Source organism: Coregonus clupeaformis, chromosome 26, assembly GCF_020615455.1.
Source record: "Coregonus clupeaformis isolate EN_2021a chromosome 26, ASM2061545v1, whole genome shotgun sequence".
NCBI classification, from domain to species: domain Eukaryota; kingdom Metazoa; phylum Chordata; class Actinopteri; order Salmoniformes; family Salmonidae; genus Coregonus; species Coregonus clupeaformis.
The window spans coordinates 18,889,732-18,911,563 of record NC_059217.1 but is presented as its reverse complement, the minus strand read 5'-3'; the positions used below and the strand labels follow the sequence as shown (position 1 = coordinate 18,911,563).

The window sequence follows — 21,832 nt, the reverse complement described above, 5'->3', positions numbered from 1 at the left end:
TCCCATGGTGTTTATACTTGCATACTATTGTTTGTACAGATGAACGTGGTACCGTCAGGCGTTTGGAAATTGCTCCCAAGGATGAACCAGACTTGTGGAGGTCTTGGCTGATTTCTTTTGATTTTCCCAAGATGTCAAGCAAAGAGGTAGGTAGGCCATGAAATACATCCACAGATACACCTCCAATTGACTCAAATGATGTCAATTAGCCTATCAGAAGCTTCTAAAGACATTACATCATTTTCTGGAATTTTCCAAGCTGTTTAAAGGCACAGTCAACTTAGTGTATGTAAACTTCTGACCCACTGTAATTGTGATACAGTGAATTATAAGTGAAATAATCTGTCTGTAAACAATTGTTGGAAAAATTACTTGTGTCATGCACAAAGTAGATGTCCTAACTGACTTGCCAAAACTATAGTTTGTTAACAAGACATTTGTGGAGTGGTTGAAAAACGAGTGTATGTAAACGTACGACTTCAACTGTACATCCCACCAGCTCAACATAGTACAGAACACTATTTAGAGACTAGTATACAGCTGCAGCAGTTTTATGCTCTTGTCCCAGACAAGACTATATCCCAGCTAGACAAAGAAATATCCTGTTGGGGATATCCTGTTGCACACCACAAACCCGGACCACCTGGATGGAAAGAAGGATTCTGATTATGAGTTGTTTTGGTTGATTTTATTAATTATTGTGCTAGGTGGGAAGCTTTTTATATAAATGTTGCACTTTCAAAGGTACATGTTGATTATTGCTGTCTACCTAAAGACCAGTTCGGAAGTGAAATGTATGAGCTAGCCAGGAGTCGAACCTAGAATGTTCTGATCTGTAGTCAGCCACGTAGAATTACGTTGTCAGGGGGCGCCAAGGACTAGCCCTGTAAAAGTCCCATGGGGAGGGGGGAAATTCACACGTTTTAAACAGTCGGCTACATGCAATGGATTGATTTAGCAGTTGAATGGCATTCTTTCAGATGATTTAAGAACGTTACATTGTATCATGTTACTTTCCCTTTAATATTTTCTCCCGCGTTTAATCAAGTTGAAAGTTCAACGGAAGTGTACACGGTGTCAGCAAACGCGCCAACAAAGAATAGTGAAAGAAAGAACAGGCACTTACCCTGACATTTTCCTGGAAAATCTGTGTTCATTTAGTTAGCGACACTACGCTGTATGCTCAGTCAGTCACGTAACTAACATGACAGAGGAAACAGCAGCTGCTTCAAGCTCAGGAAGGTGAGACATTTTGTATGATATTTGTTTGTGTGCCTTCGCCTAGGTCTCGCCTATCCCTCTCTGCTGTGTTAGCTAGAAGCTAGTTAACTTGTTTTAATTGATAACTAATTAGTTACAGTATCTAGCTAATCACCAGTGTCTTTAAGCCGTTGTGTACTAACTAGCTGCCGATATAGTTAGCCGAAACTTGTAGCTAATGTTCCCATTCAAAAACAATGCAACTAACTACAAGACGTTCCGCTCCAACTAAGGCCACCCAACTAACTACTTAGGGTGCGTTCGTACCTAGTAAGTTAGACAACGTTAGCTTGGATGTTTGACTGCGTTGTGAAGTCAGTACGCTCAGATCAACCCTACTCCTCGACCAGAGCGCACTCTGGCACTCCAGATTGAATTTACGAACACACTAAATTAGCCCAATTGATGTGATTCGTGGATGGTTAACCTTAGCTAGCTAGCTAATTGTCGTTAACTGCGTTACACTATCCTTGTTTTAGCTAACGTTAATTATCAGCTACCTCAAATTGGACGTGACGATCTGTTACACATGCTAGGTAATGTTAATTTTCGTTGCCAACGTTCTCTAATTAGCTAACTTGGCTAGTTAACCCGAACTGGTTACCTAATTGGCTGCGTTGCTAATTGGCTAGTGAACTAGCTAGCAAAGCATGAAGCAATTCGTCTACTGCCTGGTACTCAAGAAATGCACGTGCTCGCTGGAGTGACATAGCAATGATGCTAACTAGGAACATTTTCCAAAGCTTTCTTTAGCTAAACAACGAACGCCACTTTTAGCTATCCAGCTCACCAGTTGTTCAACTCAACTTTGTTAATTGTCTCAAGTCTTCTTCTTCAATTAGGTTTAACGGCGGTTGGCATCCAATTTGTTGCATTACCGCCACCTACTAGACTGGAGTACAACTCCCTTATCTTTCCTTGAAAAATAAAATAAAACAAAGAAATATCCTACCGTCTAACACTACACTCACAACTTCAAAACTACTACTAATAATTAACCCCACCCTTCTCAACTATTTAAATATACTCACTCCTACCTCATGCCCTCAACCTGAAAGGATGGGACACCACCACTAAACACTCCCTGTAACTCTTACATTGACATTTTAGTCATTTACAAGACGCTCTTATCCAGAGCGACTTACAGTTAGTGAATGCATACATGTGTTATCTTTTGTTTTATTTGTTTAATTTTTTTCATACTGGCCCCCCGTGGGAAACAAACCCACATCCCTGCCGGCCAAACCCTCCCCTACCTTGGACTACGCTGGACCAATTGTGCGCCGCCCATGGGTCTCCCGGTCGCGGCTGGCTGCGACAGAGTCTGGACTCGAACCAGGATCTCTAGTGGCACAGCTAGCACTGCGATGCAGTGCCTTAGACCAAGTCTCGCACAACCAAATATCTCTGCAGCTGCCACCACAACCTCAATTTTCTTCGATTTGCATTCCATCCCTGCAGTACAATTAATAACCATTGCTATAAATGCTAAAAACCCAATCTTACTGAAACATATATCACTTGCTTGCCTATCCCACTGTACTGGTATATCTCCTACTCTCACCACTCCTCCGCCTTGACCCCTCTTCCTCAACTTTCTTCACTGCCTCCGCATATGACAACTTCTTCTCTACTCTTACCCTGGAAACCTCAACCTGCTTCTCTGGCACTGGACATGTCTGATAATTGTCTCAAGTCAAGACACGTCGAACACTTTAACGTTACCTGGATGGCTCCTATCTCCGAAAAGCAACACTTCCATTCGAAGCAGGGTAGAAGAATGGTCACTCCCATGCTGAGATTACTTGGGGGGTGCGTTGGGTCTATTGACAGTAAAATAATAAGGTTATGTTGTTCGAAGGACACTTTCACCCCTCCTGCACCGGAAAAGGTTTAACCCTAGCTGCATGACCTCTGCTAAACTATTTAGCGTTCACACTGAGTTTACCTAGAAGTTACTTTGACTAGACAATATTTTGTAGTCTTGTCTATAATTGACTGCAGGTGTCACTGTTTCAGCATGGATGAAAAGCCTGGGTCATCAAGTGCTGTGGCAGCAGACGGGTGAGGAACTGCACTTTTTGATTTAGTTGGTTTGAATTTATACAGATTTTATGACTGGGTTCGTCTTGTACCTTTTAGTCTTAACTCCACTGATAATTCATGCAATAGGTTTGTTTGAGTCTAGTACAACATTTTTATTGTAGCTGTCCTGTCTGTACCACAGCTCTGTCGATGTGATGGCGGAGGCAAAGAAGCTGATCGGTGCTGGGAACAGGCACCTGGTGATGGGGGATGTCGTTTCTGCAGTCCACGTGTTCCAGGAGGCTTGTGGCATACTGTGAGTACTGAGAACAAATGGCTTGGATCCAGGGCAGTCACCAAAGTTTCATAACATTCAGGGCTCAGTCCTGAAGACAAGGGGCTGAGGGGTTTGTGGGTCTGAGGAAAAAAGGGCATTTTCAAAAAAAATATTTTACATTTTAGTCATTTAGCAGACGCTCTTATCCAGAGCGACTTACAGTTAGTAAATGCATATATTTTTATACTGGCCCCCCGTGGGAATCGAACCCACAACCCTGGCGTTGCAAACGCCATGCTCTATCAACTGAGCTACATCCCTGCCGGCCATTCCCTCCCCTACCCTGGACGACGCTGGGCCAATTGTGCGCCGCCCATGAGTCTCCCGGTCGCGGCCGGCTACTTCATTTTTACTCTGACATTTACATACTGAGATCAATAAAACAAATGACCCATGTCTTAAATGCAGCCAATAGCATAGGCCAATGAGAAGAGTGGATACACAGATCTTAGGCCTATTCAAACAGATTCTTCCCGCAATTGTATTTTGAAATATTGCCAAATAGTTTCTAGCCGCTGCCTGCTGTTCGTTGACAGCCACAACTCAACAATCAGCTGTTTTATATTTGCCATGCAGGCCAGGCGGCCCATTTGTGATTCTTGACTGTAGACTAGGCCTATGTGCTCATAATGTGACAAAACACAATCTACAGCATTTAAATACAAAAATAAGCTATTGATTCTCTGTGGCTCTTATGCTGGTGTAGTATTTTCAATGATTTCATTTCTTTATAGAGACAGGAGTAGCCTAATTATATAATTTTTTAAATAAAATAATCTATCAGCAAGTAGCCTAGCCTACAATTACGAAAATAAATTCAATAAGTTAATGAAGCCAATAATGGTTCCAGCTATATTGTTATTGAAACGATGTAGGCCTTTTTGAACAATGCAAAAATGTCAAATGACTTGAGGGCTATGGGAAAAGTGTACAAATGTGTATTTGCATCAGTAGGCTGACTGACTGAAATGCATCAGAAAAGTATCAAAGTTCTGGAAAAGATCAGGCAAGCTCATCAGGTAGGCTATAGGCCTTGTGTGTGTGTGTGTGTGTGTGTGTGGAGAATGTATGCATTGCTTTCAATTGCTAGAATGATCATGAGCACTCACCTCAACTTATCTAATATTTCCCAGCCTAATTCTAACCAAATATCGAAACGGAGATTCAGTGAAATCCAAAATGTCCCTTGCTTGTCTCAAAGCAGCGCAATGACGCTGTCCCAATGAAAACGGTGCTGGAATTATCAGTTGACCACACATGGCAATTGCTTTACGTTTATTATAACCAGTGGTGTAGTGGTATTATTATTATTTTGTTTGCCTACCAGAGCACTATTATTATTAAGCCATCATTCTGAATGAAAGTTGGTACCAACTTCTATAAAATCATTTTAGAATATAGGCTACATCATCCAAGTTGCATGATTGCTTATGCCTACACATACTGTAAGTGGCTAATGGAAATGTTATATTTAAATCCTAAAACACCAAATTAGACCTACGTTATTATAAATGAGGCCATCACTGTCAGTCGTGAATGATAATTCTTCATGTTGTACAGGTGAAACGTCCATGCTGCATGCATGCCAATCATTTGATCCCAATCAGTTTCATGGGAATATGCATTTCGATCTTCTTGGATGATGGAAGTAAGGGTAGCTAACCAGCCAAACTAATCCACTTTTAGAGCAGATGAAGTTAAACACAGCCACCGCATGAGAAAGAAAATGCAACATTTCAGCACAATCATCCTAAATAAGAATAAGAAATTACATGGTGTTTTTGGTATAACTGTAGCCTGACATGATCATGCTATTATATTCGGGTTGTTGTGTAGAATGCTAATTCAGCTCCATTCTGAGACGTGGCAGAGCATCGCTCCGCTCTGCACCGGCAGCACTACAACCCTGTCTATAATGGTTGGATGACTTCGGGAGTTTCACGTAACCACAGCTCTATGAACTAAGTGGGGCATTCAGTTGACTACACATTTTTTTTTTTACACCATTGCAGCAGCACAAAAGATTTGGGGCTGACCCAAAATCATTCGGGGCTAAAGCCCTCGACAACCAGGTCCTGGTGATGTCCATGCTTGGATTGACTGTGGATTTGTAATGTTATGAGGGTCATGTATTGTATTGATTGTGGATTTCTGATGTTACAAGGATCATTTTAATGAATGTAATTATTTTGTTCTTTACCTGACCTCAACCAGTACTGTTAATCTGACATCGCTTGTCCTTCAGGGCTGAGCGGTATGGGGACACTGCAGATGAGTGTGGAGAGGCCTTCTTCCTGTGTGGGAAGTCTCTACTGGAGCTTGCCAGGTAAGTGGAAGTGTGATACTGTTACTGTATGCGTCTTTTGACACATTCTGTACCTGTGTTCAGTTTGCAGTTAAACTTTAGAATAATTGCTTTTATAATTGTATGGTCATTTAGCAGACCTTTATCCAAAGTGACTGGAAGAACTGTTGAGAATGAGTGACTTGTGTATTCAGTATACATGGGGTATGTATGTGGCCCATGTGGGAATCAAACCCACAACCCTGCTGCTGCCAGCACCAAGCTCTGAGTTATGAATATTTGAGTGGTGTTTCAGGGTGGAGAACACTGTCCTTGGTAATGCTCTTGAGGGAGTCCCTGAGGAGTCCTCTGAGGAGGGAGGAGAGGGAGAGAAGCCGGACAACTCAAAGTTTGAGAGTGCCGACAACTTGGACGGTGAGTAGTAGCCCATCTTAACCTGACCACCACTGTTTATGGCTGTTTGTCACTTAACTCCTAGCTAGCTAGTACAATTGACTTGTGCTGGAGCAAAAACTAACAATTGTTTATTTTTTCATTGACGTTAGTAGTAGGTGTATTCAATATGATATCAAGAAATGACAAGCCCCCTGTCAATGGGCTTATCTGACAGGGGAAGCGGGAATGACACGTTCATCCCCGTCAGCTCTGTTCAGTGAGGAAAAGGGCTGGTTCATGCTATGGTCACAGATTGAGAATTTATTTTGACATACTCTTTTTATAGCATATTGTGGAGAACAATATAACTCAAGTTTTCATGCCCCATGTATCTCTGGTGTAGACAAAACAAGGGACGAGCTTCGAATGCAGGTTTATGATGCGATGGCAGAGAAAAAAACGACTAATGGAGAGGACGGCAAAGCTGAGCCAAATGAGAAAGGGAAGAGTGAATCTGAGGCAGTGGCAGAGGGGAAGAAGGAAACCATGGCAAAGGAAGAGGGTGCTGCCAAATCTCCTGCCAAGAATGGGCATGATGAGAAGTCTGAGCCTCCTGTGAATGGGGTGGAGGAGACTCCTTTTGCTCCTGAAGATGAAGCTAGAAAAGAGGAAGCTGTAAAGGAGATTGGCGTGAAGACTTCTGAAGAGCAGAATGGAGAGGAGGCTGCGGAGGAGAAGATGGAGGAAGAGGGTGAAGGTCAACTTATGTCCTGTGTAGGAATCTGTTTGGGTGCACCACGTGGATTGGGACTGGAGGACCATAAGAATGGACGTCACACAAATGGTGGTTGAACCTGCAGTAGGGCTGTAAAGGGATTGCAACTGAAGTCTCATTTCTCTTGCTAATGGAAGTTTTAAGCTGCACTGTTGGGAACGGCCACTGTCACATTATTACTAAAGGCACAAGCTTTTCCTCTCCCACTTGTCTTTCCTAGTGAACTATCACTCTCTGGTTATATACAGTTAGTCTTTGGTTATCCTGATGTGTAGGACTGCTGCAGCTTAGGCTTACTGAATTCTCTTGGCCTCCACTCTTAGATGATGATGATGACGACGATGAAGGGGAAGGCACTGCTGAAGACAAAGTAAGTTATCCTTTTTTTTTTTTTTTATGTCCCTTTGTCACATTGAACTTATTTCGTATGAAAATATTACTTGAACTTCTAACCTTGTTTGCATCTTCCCATCTCTTGTAGGAGAGTGAAGACGAGGAAGTGGGGAACCTGCAACTGGCTTGGGAGATGCTGGAGGTTGCCAAGGTCATCTACAAAAGGTAAACACTGCCTCTTAGTGCTCCCTGTAGAACGCTACCATCACAAACTTTGTTTTGGGTATACATGATTCCAATGGACTACCTTTCACCTGTTTCCCTCTCCTTATCCAAACAGAAAGGAGAACCAGGAGGACCAGTTGATGGCTGCTCAGGCCTATCTGAAGTTGGGAGAAGTTGGCGCAGAATCTGGTATGATCTCCATGTACTGTTTCTTGCAAAATGTTTTGCTACGGCTTGCCCTACTGAACACACATAGTTATGTTGACTTTATACTCCATCCCATTTCTGATCACCTTCCCCCTCTCTCAGGTGTTAGACCCTTGCACCACACACTACAGATGTTTGTAGTTGTGTTCACTTCATATTCATGTGGCCTTCCCTCTTCTAGGTAACTACCCTGCAGCTGTGGAGGACTTCCAGGACTGCCTGTCCCTGCAGCTGAAGCACTTGCCCCCCCACAGCCGCCTGCTGGCCGAGACCCACTACCAGCTGGGCATGACCTACTGCTACACAGGCCAGTACAGCCAGGCCATCCAGCACTACAGCAGCTCTGTCAAAGTCATCGAGAGCCGCCTGGGTAAGGTGGATAAATATAATGATATGTGCCACATATCTATGCATTTTAGTATTTGAACCCCCAACCTAGCCGTTGCTAGCGCCATGTTACCAATTTGGCCATACAGGATGGGTGGAGGGAGCGGGGTCAAGGGGACTCCCCTCTGACCTTCTCCAATGGTTTTTAAGAAGGAGAGAGGACGTGACGAGTATGCAATTGAGATTCTCCCTAAGTTCTAAGGAACTGTCCAGCCCTTATCGAAGCAGATTCGGCATACTCTCCCAGCTGAGTCGGTCAACAAAGGAGCCAAAATAATCTATTTTACAGACGGCCGCTGTTCAGATCTCTTGTAGCTTACCAGCAACAATTTGGGAAAGAACATCAACTTTTTGCACTTGATTCAAAGCTACCTGCGCAGTCACTACTGCACTAGGAATGACCTGTCAACCTCTGACCTTGTTTCTGTGTCTAGCCATGCTCCAGGAGGTGATCGACAAGGCGGAAGGGGAAGACGGAGCCAAAGAGAAGATTGAGCTGGAAGAGCTGAAGCTGCTGCTGCCTGACGTCGCTGAGAAGGTGGAGGACGCCAAGGAGAGCCAGAGTATGGCAGGATCAGCCTCTGTGGCCATACAGCAGACCCTGGTGAGTCCCTGTGAGATACTGGCTAGGATCAGGGTTATGTTCATTAGTCACCAAACGGACTGAAACTGGGAGGAACATGTCCAATAAGAAATTCTCCTTTTAATTTACTGTTGTAAAATGTTTTGATACAATGTGTTCTAATTAATGACTTAGTATAGCAGGTCTACTAAATGTTTATCACCAAGCACTGAACACTGCAAGGAACAAATTCAGTCCACTTCTCAATTGCTAATGAGAAGAAAAGTTGACATGAGGATTCAGCCAGCTTGTTTTTGCCATTGATCTGTAGATGTATTCTCTTCCTTCGACTGAGCATGTCTGATCTCTTCCAGGCTGGAGCTTCTACTGCGTCAACATTCCCATCGTCGTCAGGATTCTCCTCTTCCTCATCGGCATCTGCAGAAAACGGTGGACCTTCATCTTCCTGTTCATCAGCATTCGGAACCAGTCGGGTAACTACCATCTTCTACATTTTTCTTGCACTTGGAAGGAAACCTTGTGCTAATTCAAACAAATGACTCGGATGTCATTCACTTCAGTAAGCAGGCTTGATCTCATGACCAATTCCCTTGTCCTGTGTTTCAGATCCCTGTCAGATCTGCAGCCGATGGTGCGTCCTCCTCCAAATCGGCATCTGACATTTCCCACCTGGTCAGGAAAAAGGTGAGATCCCTACCCGCTCCTACCAGTCCCAGTCTGGGGCAACAGGTGGCAGGGCTGCCAATGTGCAGATCAGGCTGATCATACCCTGGTCTATACACCATGCTGTACATTACTGTGCTCTGCTTGTAGTAGACCCCTCCTTTGTCAAATCAGTCCATGCCCCCTTTCCTAGTATGCTCAGGTTGCATGACTTGCTTGCTTGCTCTTAGTTGCGAGGGTGACTCCTATTTTAATGGTGTTTGATTACTTTGCTTTCCATTCCAATCTCCCCTTTTGTGGTTGAGCGTTATGCATGTCTAGGAGGTGTTTTGATCGGGCTTGAATTCTGATGGTTGTTTGTGTGTGTGTAGTCGTGATTGTGTAGCGGTGACTTGTGGCTTTTGTGATTGTGTGGTAATGTTAGAGTAGATTGCAGTAGAGGTGAGGGAGGTAATGTTGAGAAGTGACTTTGGTTTGTATTCCTGAACAGAGGAAAACGGAGGAGAGCCCCGTAAAGGACACTGACGCTAAAAAGACCAAGCAGGAAACTACAGTTAATGGCAGCGGCGTCCAGGAGAAAGGGTCACAGGAGGCGAGTTGATAGGCTTAACTCATTCTCAGTAGGGTTAGGTGCAGCAGAGGAAGTTGGTATTGGTGGCACATTGGACAGTGTCGTTTTTTTATTTGAATAGACTGGAGTGCTATGACATATTTGACCAAGACTCATACAGGGGGCATAAATCCTCAAACGGATTAATCTCTACAGTGGTAATGGACCCCTGACAGGGATGGCAGGTTTGTCTCTGTGGATTAAAGCAGAGTCCAGGCATTTAACATTCTGATCTACTTCTGCTGTCAGATTGGATGACATTTTTTCATTTTATTTATTTGTATAGCCCGGCAAGCTGTCCGCCTCTGTGGAATCCTCGGTGTGATGTCACTTCCTCTTGACTTCCTGATCTTCTAGCCAGCAGAGCATGCCTGCCCCTTTCGCCCACTTACACTTTTGTTTCTGTAAATATGACAATTTTTCACATGTTTTTGTATACTTATAGTAATAAAAGTTCATTAGAGTATTTGCAAATGTGAGTCACTTGTCTTTGGAGTTAATACCACCTTTTTATTTTGGTTACAGTATTACTAATTTGTCTGGGTAGTTTTAAAGTGACACAGGTGCCATTGCCTACTGACTTGAAGTCTTGCCCTGAAGTGTGATGTTTCTCCCAAGGTCTGATTCACTATCTGCAGGGGGGGATGTTGCATGTCAAGTACAAGATTGAAAAGTCATGCTTTCGCTGATCTTAATTTAAAAACCATAAAAGACAAACTTGTGCACTGCTCTTGCCAGTATCACTTTAGCTTACGTATTGGCCTTTGTCAGAGCTTCTGTGAATAAAAAAAAATTATAATCACCCTTTAGCTCCACCCACATCCGTTTAGTTTTTATTCAGAACTTGCTGTAAATGAAACTCTCCTGTATGTACTGTGAGGAGACCGGTTAAAAGACTGCAGTGAGGTGGTGGTGGTGTGTGTGAGCTGAGCCGATAGCTGGGCTGTCACGAGCTAGTTTGGGGCTGTAGCAGTCCAGATGGTCCATGGGCAACTGGAATCGGTCTGTGTTCTAGTAAGGTAGATGAGAAAATGTTTGTTTGTCATTATTAAGGTTAACCAATGATTCATATTAACCTGTCATTGACGGTATATATTAAATATTCATATGGAGTTAACCATATCGCTTTTGAAGAGATTTGGGACCAGGGTATGGACATGGCATCTTCACCTCACATGGCGCTGTCTCCTGGTCTTTGTGCCGGTCTGCCACCCACACAAATGCAGATTCCCTGGTCAGGAGCTGCACCTACCATAAAGATGTGTCATGGGAACAGGAAAAACACTAAGCATATGGTTGCTATCATGTGGCTAAAGTAAATAAACAATGTTGTGGCTCTGCAACTTACTGTTGCCGTTACTACACTGCCACAGTTGATCCACTCGTACAAACATACCAGATTTTTGTTGTAGGCTCCAATGCAATAAGAACTGCATTCAAAGTACACAACTTTAAATGCTCATATGTGCAATGTAGGGGGGGGGGGTCGTCTAGGCCACCCAGTGGGACCGGTGGTAGTAGGCACCAGGGTGCTGAGGGAGCAGAGACCCAGGGTGAAGCCTGACCACGGTAGGTTCAAGGCTCCATTCACAGACACCTGTCACAAAACCATAACAGAACTTATACAGAGGCCCCAAAGATGTTCTACCAGACTCAGTGTAATGATTTATTGATTGATCGATTCTCATTGTGTGAGATTTAACCATGGAAATAAAGAAGGAACCACAGGTGGAGAAGGCTGACCTGGAAGCCGCACTTAGGGGCGGGGTATGGGTGACTCAGGTGGGAGGGGGAAGAGCGGTGGTGCCTCATCTCCGCTGTGCTGTTTGGCCACAACATCACTGTAGGGCTCAAAGGGATTCCTCAGGCTAGCAAACACAAGCAGATGCAGACACCCAAATATGATAATATTATACATGGAATGGTTGGCTACCTTACAGACTATTTAACTGGGGCAATGTGTGAGAGAGGTTTACCGGAGTAGTGAGAGCCATGGCAGGGGACACTGGAGCATGATGGAGAGATGAGCAAAGGTTTTAACATCGCCATGAGTTATGGAGGAGCATGCTGTGGAAGTGCAGCAGTGGAATCCTGAGTCCCCACACATCAGCATCTGTGAGAGGCAACAAGGAGGGAAGAGAAAGTCCACTGTCTGACCAGTAGACTGGAGAGAGAAAGATTAAAACCTTCGCTCATCTTTCCAGTCTTTTGGCTGTAGCCCATCAGTCAAAGGCTTCCTGCTCCCTGAGGGGACACCCAACCCATCTTTTGCTGCAATAACAGCCTCCACTCCTCTTGGAAGGCTTTCCACTGAATGTTGGAACATTGCTGCGGGGACTTGCTTCCATTCAGCCACAAGAGCATTAGTGAGGTCAGGCACTGATGTTGGGCGATTAGGCCTGGCTCGCAGTCGGCGTTCCAATTCATCCCAAAGGTGTTCGATGGAGTTGAGGTCAGGGCTCTGTGCAGGCCAGTCAAGTTCTTCCACACCGATCTTGATGAACCATTTCGGTATGGACCTTGCTTTGTGCACGGGGGCATTGTCATGCTGAAACAGGAAAGGGCCTTCCCCAAACTGTTACCACAAAGTTGGAAGCACAGCATCGTCTAGAATGTCATTGTATGCTGTAGCATTAAGATTTCCCTTCACTGGAACTAAGAGGCCTTGCCCGAACCATGAAAAACATCCCCAGACCATTATTCCTCCTCCACCAAAATATTAGTCTGTCAGACTGCCAGATGGTGAAGCGTGATTCATCACTCCAGAGAACGCATTTTCACCACTCCAGAGTCCAATGGCGGCGAGCTTTACACTACTCCAGCCGACGCTTGGCTTTGTGAATGTTGATCTTATGCTTGTGTGCGGCTGCTCGGCCATGGAAACCCATTTCATGAAGCTCCTGACGAACAGTTATTGTGCTGACGTTGCTTCCAGAGGCAGTTTGGAACTCAGTAGTGAGTGTTGCAACCGAGGACAGACGATTCTTACGTGCGTCAGCACTCGGCGGCCCCGTTCTGTGAGCTTGTGTGATCTACCACTTTGCGGCTGAGCCGTTGTTCCGCCTAGACATGTCCATTTCACAATAACAGCACTTACAGTTGACCGGGGCAGCTCTAGCAGGGCAGAAATTTGACGAACTGACTTGTTGGAAAGTTGGCATCCTATGACGGTGCCACATTGAAAGTCACTGAGCTCTTCAGTTAGGCCATTCTACTGCCAATGTTTGTCTATGGAGATTGCATGGCTGTGTGCTCGATTTTATACACCTGTCAGCAACGGGTGTGGCTGAAATAGCCGAATCCACTAATTTGAAAGGGTGTCCACATGCTTTTGGCCATGTAGTGTATGTTAACAGTCTTCGTCATAATACCATCATTGAAAACAAACAATGAAAAAAGGGGCTGAGTCCTGGGTTTTTGTGTCTTTTATTTGCACATTGTAAATGAACAACACATCCAGACAACTTACAACAATCAATGGAAAAGGTCAGATGAAGTAACTCTCTCTCTCTCTCTCTCTCTCTCTCTCTCTCTCTCTCTCTCTCTCTCTCTCTCTCTCTCTCTCTCTCTCTCTCTCTCTCTCTCTCTCTCTCTCTCTCTCTCTCTCTCTCTCTCTCTCTCTCTCTCTCTCTCTCTCTCTCTCTCTCTCTCTCTCTCTCTCTCTCTCTCTCTCTCTCTCTCTCTCTCTCCAACCTAAATAAAAATGACAGTGATTATTTTACTGATTTCCAAACACTGAAATCATCATCATCAATCACCTCTGATTGGGTTCCTCCATGGGGGGAGGGTCTTTGTGGTCAGTGTAGGGAAGGAGAGAGAGAAAGTGATTGGCTGCGGAGGGCTGTAATGTTGACATGGGAAGGGGTCTATTTCCTTGAAGAGTTGCAGGGAGATTGGACACCTGTAATGACACGGTACACAAAATAGCTACTATCAATAGAATAAACTCTGAAGCTTTACGATGGACTGAACACACCAGGTCAGGATCTACAGCAGTGATTTCTACCCCAGTCCGCCTGAGCAAATAACTAAAGCAGTTCAGACCCATTTTTTTAAGGCATAAGTTACCACACTACTGGCTAACAGAGTCATGTTGAAACAGTACAATGATGTGGTCAGAGAAGGGTGGTATTTGGAGAATATAATTAAATGTACCATGGAGGGGTACTTATAGTGGCTGGTGTTGCTTGGGTCAATCTTAGCGAGGGACTGCACGTCCCTGTCCCGAGCATTGACCACCCGTAGACACAGCTCCGTGTTGCCCACCTAGAGAACACAGACACACGACTGTGTTTCATCATGTGTCATGTCATCTCACATGACTTCCTAACACATAACAGCATTGCATTTGTTGAAAAACGGTATACACTACCAGTCAAAAGTTTGGACACACCTACTCATTCAAGGGTTTTTCTTTAATTTTACTATTTTTTACATTGTAGAATAATAGTGAAGACATCTAAACTATGAAATAACACATATGGAATCATGTAGTAACCAAAAAAGTGTTAAACAAATCAAAATATATGTTAAATTTGAGATTCTTCAAATAGCCACCCTTTGCCTTGATGACAGCTTTGCACACTCTTGGCATTCTCTCAACCAGCTTCATGAGGTAGTCACCTGGAATGCATTTCAATTAACAGGTGTGCCTTGTTAAAAGTTTGTGGAATTTCTGTCCTTAATGTGTTTGAGCCAATCAGTTGTGTTGTGACAAGGTAGGGGGAGTATACAGAAGATAGCCCTATTTGGTAAAAGACCAAGTCCATATTATGGCAAGAACAGCTCAAATAAGCAAAGAGAAACGACAGTCCATCATTACTTTAAGACATGAAGGACAGTCAATACGGAAAATCTCAAGAACTTTGAAAGTATCTTCAAGCGCAGTCGCAAAAACTATCAAGCGCTATGATGAAACTGGCTCTTATGAGGACCGCCACAGGAATGGAAGACCCAGAGTTGCCTCTGCTGCAGAGGATAAGTTCATTAGAGTTACCAGCCTCAGAAATGGCAGCCCAAATAAATGCTTCATAGAGTTCACAGACACATCTCAACATGAACTGTTCAGAGGGGACTGTGTGAATCAGGCCTTCATGGTCGAATTGCTGCAAAGAAACCACAACTAAAGGACACCAATAAGAGGAAGAGACCTGCTTGGGCCAAGAAACACGAGCAATGGACATTAGACCGGTGGAAATTGGTCTGGAGTCCAAATTGGAGATGTTTGGTTCCAACCGCCGTGTCTTTGTGAGACGCGGTGTGGGTGAACGGATGATCTCCGCATGTATAGTTCCCACCGTAAAGCATGGAGGAGGAGGTGTTATGGTGTGGGGGTGCTTTGCTGGTGACACTATCTGTGATTTATTTAGAATTCAAGGCCCACTTAACCAGCATGGCTACCACAGCATTCTGCAGCGAGACACCATCGCATCTGGTTTGGGCTTAGAGGGACTATCATTTGTTTTTCAACAGGACAATGACCCAACACACCTCCTGGCTGTGAAGGGCTATTTTACCAAGAAGGAGAGTGATGGAGTGCCGCATCAGATGACCTGGCCTCCACAATCCCCCGACCTCAACCCAATTGAGATGGTTTGGGATAAGTCATACGGCAGAGTGAAGGAAAAGCAGCCTACAAGTGCTCAGCATATGTGGGAACTCCTTCAAGATTGTTGGAAAAGCACTCCAGGTGAAGCTGCTTGAGAGAATGCCAAGAGTGTGCAAAGCTGTCATCAAGGCAAAGGGTGGCTATTTGAAGAATCTCATATATAAAATATATTTTGATTTGTTTAACACTTTTTTGGTTACTACATGATTCTATATGTGTTATTTCATAGTTTTGATGTCTTCACTATTATTCTACAATGTAGAAAGTAGTAAAAATAAAGAAAAACCCTTGAATGAGTAGGTGTGTCCAAACTGTATGTAATTTACCAGTGAAAAGTTTGGACACACCTACTCATTCAAGGGTGTTTCTTTATTTTTTACTATTTTCTAATAGTGAAGACATCAAAACTATGAAATAACACATATGGAATCATGTCATCATCAACTGTTATGATATTCTTTGTCATTTTAAGACATCATTATGTATAATGGATATTCAATCAAACTTCATTCTAACCACTAGCAGTCAGCCAGACGGGTTTCTACCCTCACCTGGGGGACTGAGTTGAGCTGGCTTGGACTGAGGGAGGGTCGGACGGGGAGGGCACGTACTGGCACTCTCCAGTACCCGCTCTGGACCTGGTTGTGCTGGTCGAAGAGCTCCAGCCGTGCCCAGCCCCGGGACACCAGCCTCTGGACCTCCTGACCGTAGGTGTCCAGACCTCCAGCAGCTTGAAGCTCAACCACTAGAGACAGGGAGGGAGACGGCTGCATCCTGAAGGTAGAGATATGTACATATATATATATATATATATATATATATATATATATATATACAGTGGGGAGAACAAGTATTTGATACACTGCCAATTTTGCAGGTTTTCCTACTTACAAAGCATGTAGAGGTCTGTAATTTTTATCATAGGTACACTTAAACTGTGAGAGACGGAATCTAAAACAAAAATCCAGAAAATCACATTGTATGATTTTTAAGTAATTAATTTACATTTTATTGCATGACATAAGTATTTGATACATCAGAAAAGCAGAACTTAATATTTGGTACAGAAACCTTTGTTTGCAATTACAGAGATCATACGTTTCCTGTAGGTCTTGACCAGGTTTGCACACACTGTAGCAGGGATTTTGGCCCACTCCTCCATACAGACCTTCTCCAGATCCTTCAGGTTTCGGGGCTGTCGCTGGGCAATACGGACTTTCAGCTCCCTCCAAATATTTTTTCTTGGGTTCAGGTCTGGAGACTGGCTAGGCCACTCCAGGACCTTGAGATGCTTCTTACGGAGCCACTCCTTAGTTGCCCTGGCTGTGTGTTTCGGGTTGTTGTCATGCTGGAAGACCCAGCCACGACCCATCTTCAATGCTCTTACTGAGGGAAGGAGGTTGTTGGCCAAGATCTCGCGATACATGGCCCCATCCATCCTCCCCTCAATACGGTGCAGTCGTCCTGTCCCCTTTGCAGAAAAGCATCCCCAAAGAATTATGTTTCCACCTCCATGCTTCACGGTTGGGTTGCCCAGCGACAGCCCCGAAACCTGAAGGATCTGGAGAAGGTCTGTATGGAGGAGTGGGCCAAAATCCCTGCTGCAGTGTGTGCAAACCTGGTCAAGACCTACAGGAAACATATGATCTCTGTAATTGCAAACAAAGGTTTCTGTACCAAATATTAAGTTCTGCTTTTCTGATGTATCAAATACTTATGTCATGCAATAAAATGCAAATTAATTACTTAAAAATCATACAATTTGATTTTCTGGATTTTTGTTTTAGATTCCGCCTCTCACAGTTGAAGTGTACCTATGATAAAAATTACAGACCTCTACATGCTTTGTAAGTAGGAAAACCTGCAAAATCGGCAGTGTATCAAATACTTGTTCTCCCCACTGTATATATATTTTTTACAAATATATTTTTTGTTACCCCTTTTTCTCCCCAATTTCGTGATATCCAATTGGTAGTTACAGTCTTGTCCCATCGCTGCAACTCCCATACGGACTCGGGAGAGGCGAAGGTCGAGAACCATGCGTAGAACCATGCGTCCTCCGAAACACGACTCTGCCAAGCCGCACTGCTTCTTGACACACTGCTCGCTTAACCCGGAAGTCAGCTGCACCAATATGTTGGAGGAAACACTGTACAATTGGCGTCCGAAGTCAGCGTGCAACCTGGCCCGCCCCAAGGAGTCGCTAGAGCGCAATGGCACAAGAACATCCTAGCCGGCCTAACCCGGACGACGCTGGGCCAATTGTGAGCCACCTCATGGGTCTCCTGGTCGCAGCCGGCTGCAACACAGCCTGGAATCGAACCCGGGTCTATAATGACGCCTCTAGCACTGCGATGCAGTGCCTTAGACCGCTGCGCCACTCGGGAGGCAGAGAGTTTTGTCTTAAACCTTCTGAACAACAACACACACAACTTAAAGGCAACCTTAGCTAACAGAGCAAGAAACAAGTCTGTCACTCAGTGAGCAACAATTGCCTTTTGATCTCAGGGAAGGTGTGCTGTCACCGATGTACTCCAGCCAACATGCTACAGGTGAGATTCACAGGTACTTTTTCTTCTCAGGGTGCAGTGCTTACCTGGGCATAGGCTGTTTGACTGCCAGGGGGGCATAGTTCCCAGGGGGCACAGTGTGTGTATAGGGCTGACCCCCTACAGGCTGGCACTGTGTAGGGGGCAATGGGGTAGGCCGCCCCACCTCCTGGCCTCCAGAGTAGAGACCGGCCACCAGACGCAGAACCGTCAGCGTGACATCTAGCCCAAGCATCAAGTCATAAAAGACAGCAAAACCAGCCCTGCAAATCAACAGGGTTTAGAGTAGTTTAGCGGTACTTCATACCTGCACATCTGTAGAGTAACAGAAATGTGTCTCTAATAATGTATGTGAAGGTAATGTTTAATTTTACTCATATAGAAAAGTGAAATAGCCAACATAGATGTGCTAGTCATAATGGACTCACGCAGGGTCGTAGGGCGCAGGCCCAAGGGAGTCCAGGGGGTCGAGTACATGCCTTTCCTTGAGAGAGGAATGGGGCCTGGGCTGGGTCTGTAACAAGATCATAGGGGGGATATACTATATGGGCCTAATGTCTTCAGAGAGAACCAGATAGATTAACAGCACTATTAACATCATAACTTTACCAGGGCTGGAGGGGCATGTATCTGGGCAAGGGGATGCATGGCTGGTGGGGCAGGGAACAGAGGTGGAGGTGGAGGGGGTGGGGGCAGCCTCCGGTCCCTAGGGCCCTCTCTGGCTCTCTCTACTTCCCTGCGAAGGCTCTCGAGCTCAGCCTGAATGCTGGCCATGTAGTGGGTGTGTTCTCTCTGGATCTGATGGAGCTCGTCTTCCCGACGGTGTTTGTCTCTGGCCAACTGGATTCTGAAGATCTCTTCCTCCAGTCTCTGGTTTTCTTGCTCCACAGCCAGGACCTCTGAGTTCCCAGCCCGCTGAGGAGGCTTCACCCCTGGGCAGAGAGAAGGGGTGGTTAGAGAGGCACCAAAGTAAAGACGATACAGTACTTTTTTATTTAAAAAACAAACAGGATACAGTTCTTTGTCTCTTAAAGACAACAGAAAGACAAATAGGTGCAGGCACAGACATAAACATGCACAATATAAATAAATCACTAAAGGTGGCACCAAAGCACCAAATGTGACATCCTCTATACCCCAATGAAGGACCATGCAGGATTGACACTCACGCTTCCTCCTGCCATTGTTGTCAGCCCCAGGTTGGGCCTGCTGCTCCAGAGTGTGGGCCTCTGTCTGCAGGTCATGCATCTGGGCCAGGACAGCCGGATCAGAACCACCTGACTGCATGTAGTCCAGTCTCAGAGCTCTGTCACACCAACAGACAGTCAAACACAGACATAGATACAAATATGGTGCAGGATAGTAATACGTTGCTACTACTAACACTACAGCATCTATTTACAGACTTTATTTAACCAGGTAAGTCATTGAGAACACATGTTCTTTTTTTATAATGACCTGACAACTACTTACTTGCTCTATGATTACGGCTTCTAATATCACCTACAATGGTGCTAATAATAACGTGTACTTCTGTGGTGTTGTTCTATGAGGTGTAGCTACACTAAGACATACTAGTATTACTTACCTTATTTGGGTGGAGAGGGGTCCATCCACAGAGGATATTAGGTCAAAGACGACATTATGCCCCTTCCTGTGGTCAGGGTTGGGTGAGTCAAACCTGACCTCTTTGACCCTATGAAAAGCACAGAAGAACATCTTTATTTATATGTTTCTTTTTTTCTTCTAGTTGATAACCATGTCTGTTTATAACTTGTTATAACTCATCACTTATGTACTTTGAGTGTGTGAGATGGTCATTTGCTGCAATCTAGTGGACTCACCCAGGCTGTAGGGTAGTGATGTGGTCTTTGAGCTGCTGTAGAGTCTCTTCGTTCCTCTCCTCCCGATCCCTCAGCTCCAGCAGCAGCGTCTCCAGGTGGGCTTTGCTGCCCTGCCCTGCCAGAGCCCCAAGCTGCCATGCTATCTCTGACATACACATACTAAATGTAATCCATTACAGTTACTAGTTACCTGTCCAAAATTGTAATCAGTAAAAAAAAATTGGGGATTACCCAAACTCAGTAACGTTATCTGATTACTTTGTTACTTTTGGATAACGTTCCCCTTAAGAGACATTAGAAAAAGACAAAAATCAACCATCAAACACATTTGGTGTGTCATCATAGTGGTCACTGACTTGTGGTCAGACTCTCTCAGGTGGAATAAACTTAGACTTGAATGTCATTGAGAAAACAGAAAAGTATCAAAATTCATTTTTTTCTCGCAAATATCCTGTCTGAATAAAAAATGTATCCAAGTTATCTATTTTTTATTTTATTTTACCCCCTTTTTCTCCCCAATTTCAATCTTGTCTCAACGCTGCAACTCCCCAACGGCCTCGGGAGGCAAAGGTTGAGTCGCTTCTTAACATCCACCCGCTTAACCCGGACCGAGGTCAGACTGCAAGCGCCCGACCCGCCACAAGGAGTCGCTAGAGCGCAATGAGCCAAGTAAAGCCCCCCTGGCCAAACCCTCCCCTAACCCAGACAATTGTGCGCTGCCCTATGGGACTCCCGATCACAGCCAGTTGGATTGAACCCGGGTCTGTAGTGACGCCTCTAGCACTTAGACCGCTGCACCACTCGGGAGGCAGTAATCTATTTGTTTTTTAAGTATCTGAAATCAGATTACATGTAACTGAATACATTAGCCAATTTAACCTTTCTACATGAAAAACTGTATAAAATATGAATTCCTCCATATCTCTTTGTGTTGGAGGATCTCTATGGCCCCTTACCCTCTCTCTGTTGCTCCAGGAGGTGGTTGTGGGTCTGTATCTCTGCCAGCTGCTGGTCGCGCTGCTCTGCCATCTCTCTCAGCCTCTCCCTGTGGCCCCACTTTCTCCCAAACACCTGGACCTGGTCCTCCAGACCCTCTGTCTCAGTAGGCCATTTAGGCAGGTTGGGCATACTCTCCTGAATCGACATCCTCAGCTTATGAAACTATAATTTCAAGCATGACATTTGTCTGTCTATGATAATTCATATTCTGTAATATTGAAGGGGCTACAAAAGGTGGCTATAGGTTATATTGCATGTCTAGATGGTTGAGATTGAGCGTTGGTAAGCACCTCATTAGTAAGGTTCCTCAATGCTAGGCTGTCTGACACACTGCCCCGTAGGTTCTCTTCTTTCCCAGCTCTCCGTTCTGTGTCATTGGTCCTCCCCTGCATGTTCGGTAGGTGCATACCCCTCTGCTCTCTCAGCTACCAGGAACAATCAATGTTAGACAAACAGACACACTACAAGAGCCACTATAACAGCGAACATACTTACCCTTATAAGATCAGGGGTGCGTGCCGGCTTTGGATAGAGTCCCTTGCGCTCAGGCTGCCCTTGTCTCAGCACCACAGGGTCTCCAATGCTGCTCCCGATACAGAATAATGCTTTATGCTTCTCCAGAAGTCCAAGGGAGCGGAATGCCATACTACACTCCCGACAACTGAACTCTCCCAATGACTCCATCACTGTGTCCGTTTAATCAAGTTCGCAGGGGAACAATAAAGGCAAACACCACATATCCCAAGG

General features: G+C 44.8%; 3 protein-coding genes and 1 non-coding gene across 9 annotated transcripts; 2 read left to right on the top strand and 2 right to left on the bottom strand.

Annotated features, from left to right (window-relative positions):
- Positions 1 to 880: 880 nt before the first annotated feature.
- Positions 881 to 10,559, top strand: LOC121540469 (histone-binding protein N1/N2). 6 transcript variants are annotated; one of them, XM_041849361.2, is made up of 15 exons: positions 881 to 1,242; positions 3,265 to 3,324; positions 3,488 to 3,601; positions 5,868 to 5,948; positions 6,223 to 6,341; positions 6,706 to 7,053; positions 7,401 to 7,447; positions 7,559 to 7,635; positions 7,751 to 7,824; positions 8,024 to 8,212; positions 8,664 to 8,833; positions 9,166 to 9,285; positions 9,419 to 9,496; positions 9,966 to 10,067; positions 10,372 to 10,559. In XM_041849361.2, the coding sequence occupies exons 1-15, from the start codon at positions 1,205 to 1,207 to the stop codon at positions 10,408 to 10,410; spliced, it is 1,656 nt and encodes a 551-aa protein (XP_041705295.1). In that variant the 5' UTR covers positions 881 to 1,204; the 3' UTR covers positions 10,411 to 10,559. The 6 variants fall into 6 exon arrangements, with proteins under 6 accessions (XP_041705295.1, XP_041705294.1, XP_041705297.1 ...); XM_041849360.2 differs by having other exon boundaries at positions 6,706 to 7,059; XM_041849363.2 differs by having other exon boundaries at positions 3,243 to 3,324; positions 6,706 to 7,059.
- LOC121541005 lies at positions 8,438 to 8,575 on the top strand. Its single transcript, XR_005995649.1, has one exon. It is a non-coding gene; the product is annotated as a small nucleolar RNA SNORA16B/SNORA16A family (small nucleolar RNA).
- A 3,217-nt stretch (positions 10,560 to 13,776) lies between the features above and the next one.
- On the bottom strand, positions 13,777 to 18,499 carry LOC121539933 (coiled-coil domain-containing protein 17-like). Its single transcript, XM_041848581.1, has 4 exons — positions 18,290 to 18,499; positions 16,245 to 16,467; positions 14,241 to 14,351; positions 13,777 to 13,986 (listed from the first exon to the last, which is right to left on the bottom strand). The coding sequence occupies exons 1-4, from the start codon at positions 18,475 to 18,477 to the stop codon at positions 13,840 to 13,842; spliced, it is 669 nt and encodes a 222-aa protein (XP_041704515.1). The 5' UTR covers positions 18,478 to 18,499; the 3' UTR covers positions 13,777 to 13,839.
- A 112-nt stretch (positions 18,500 to 18,611) lies between these two features.
- LOC121539864 (coiled-coil domain-containing protein 17-like) lies at positions 18,612 to 21,232 on the bottom strand. Its single transcript, XM_041848512.1, has 6 exons — positions 21,043 to 21,232; positions 20,087 to 20,231; positions 19,831 to 19,938; positions 19,412 to 19,548; positions 18,852 to 19,228; positions 18,612 to 18,756 (listed from the first exon to the last, which is right to left on the bottom strand). Exons 1-6 carry the CDS (start codon positions 21,230 to 21,232, stop codon positions 18,667 to 18,669), a joined length of 1,047 nt encoding a protein of 348 aa, XP_041704446.1. The 3' UTR covers positions 18,612 to 18,666.
- Positions 21,233 to 21,832: the final 600 nt, after the last annotated feature.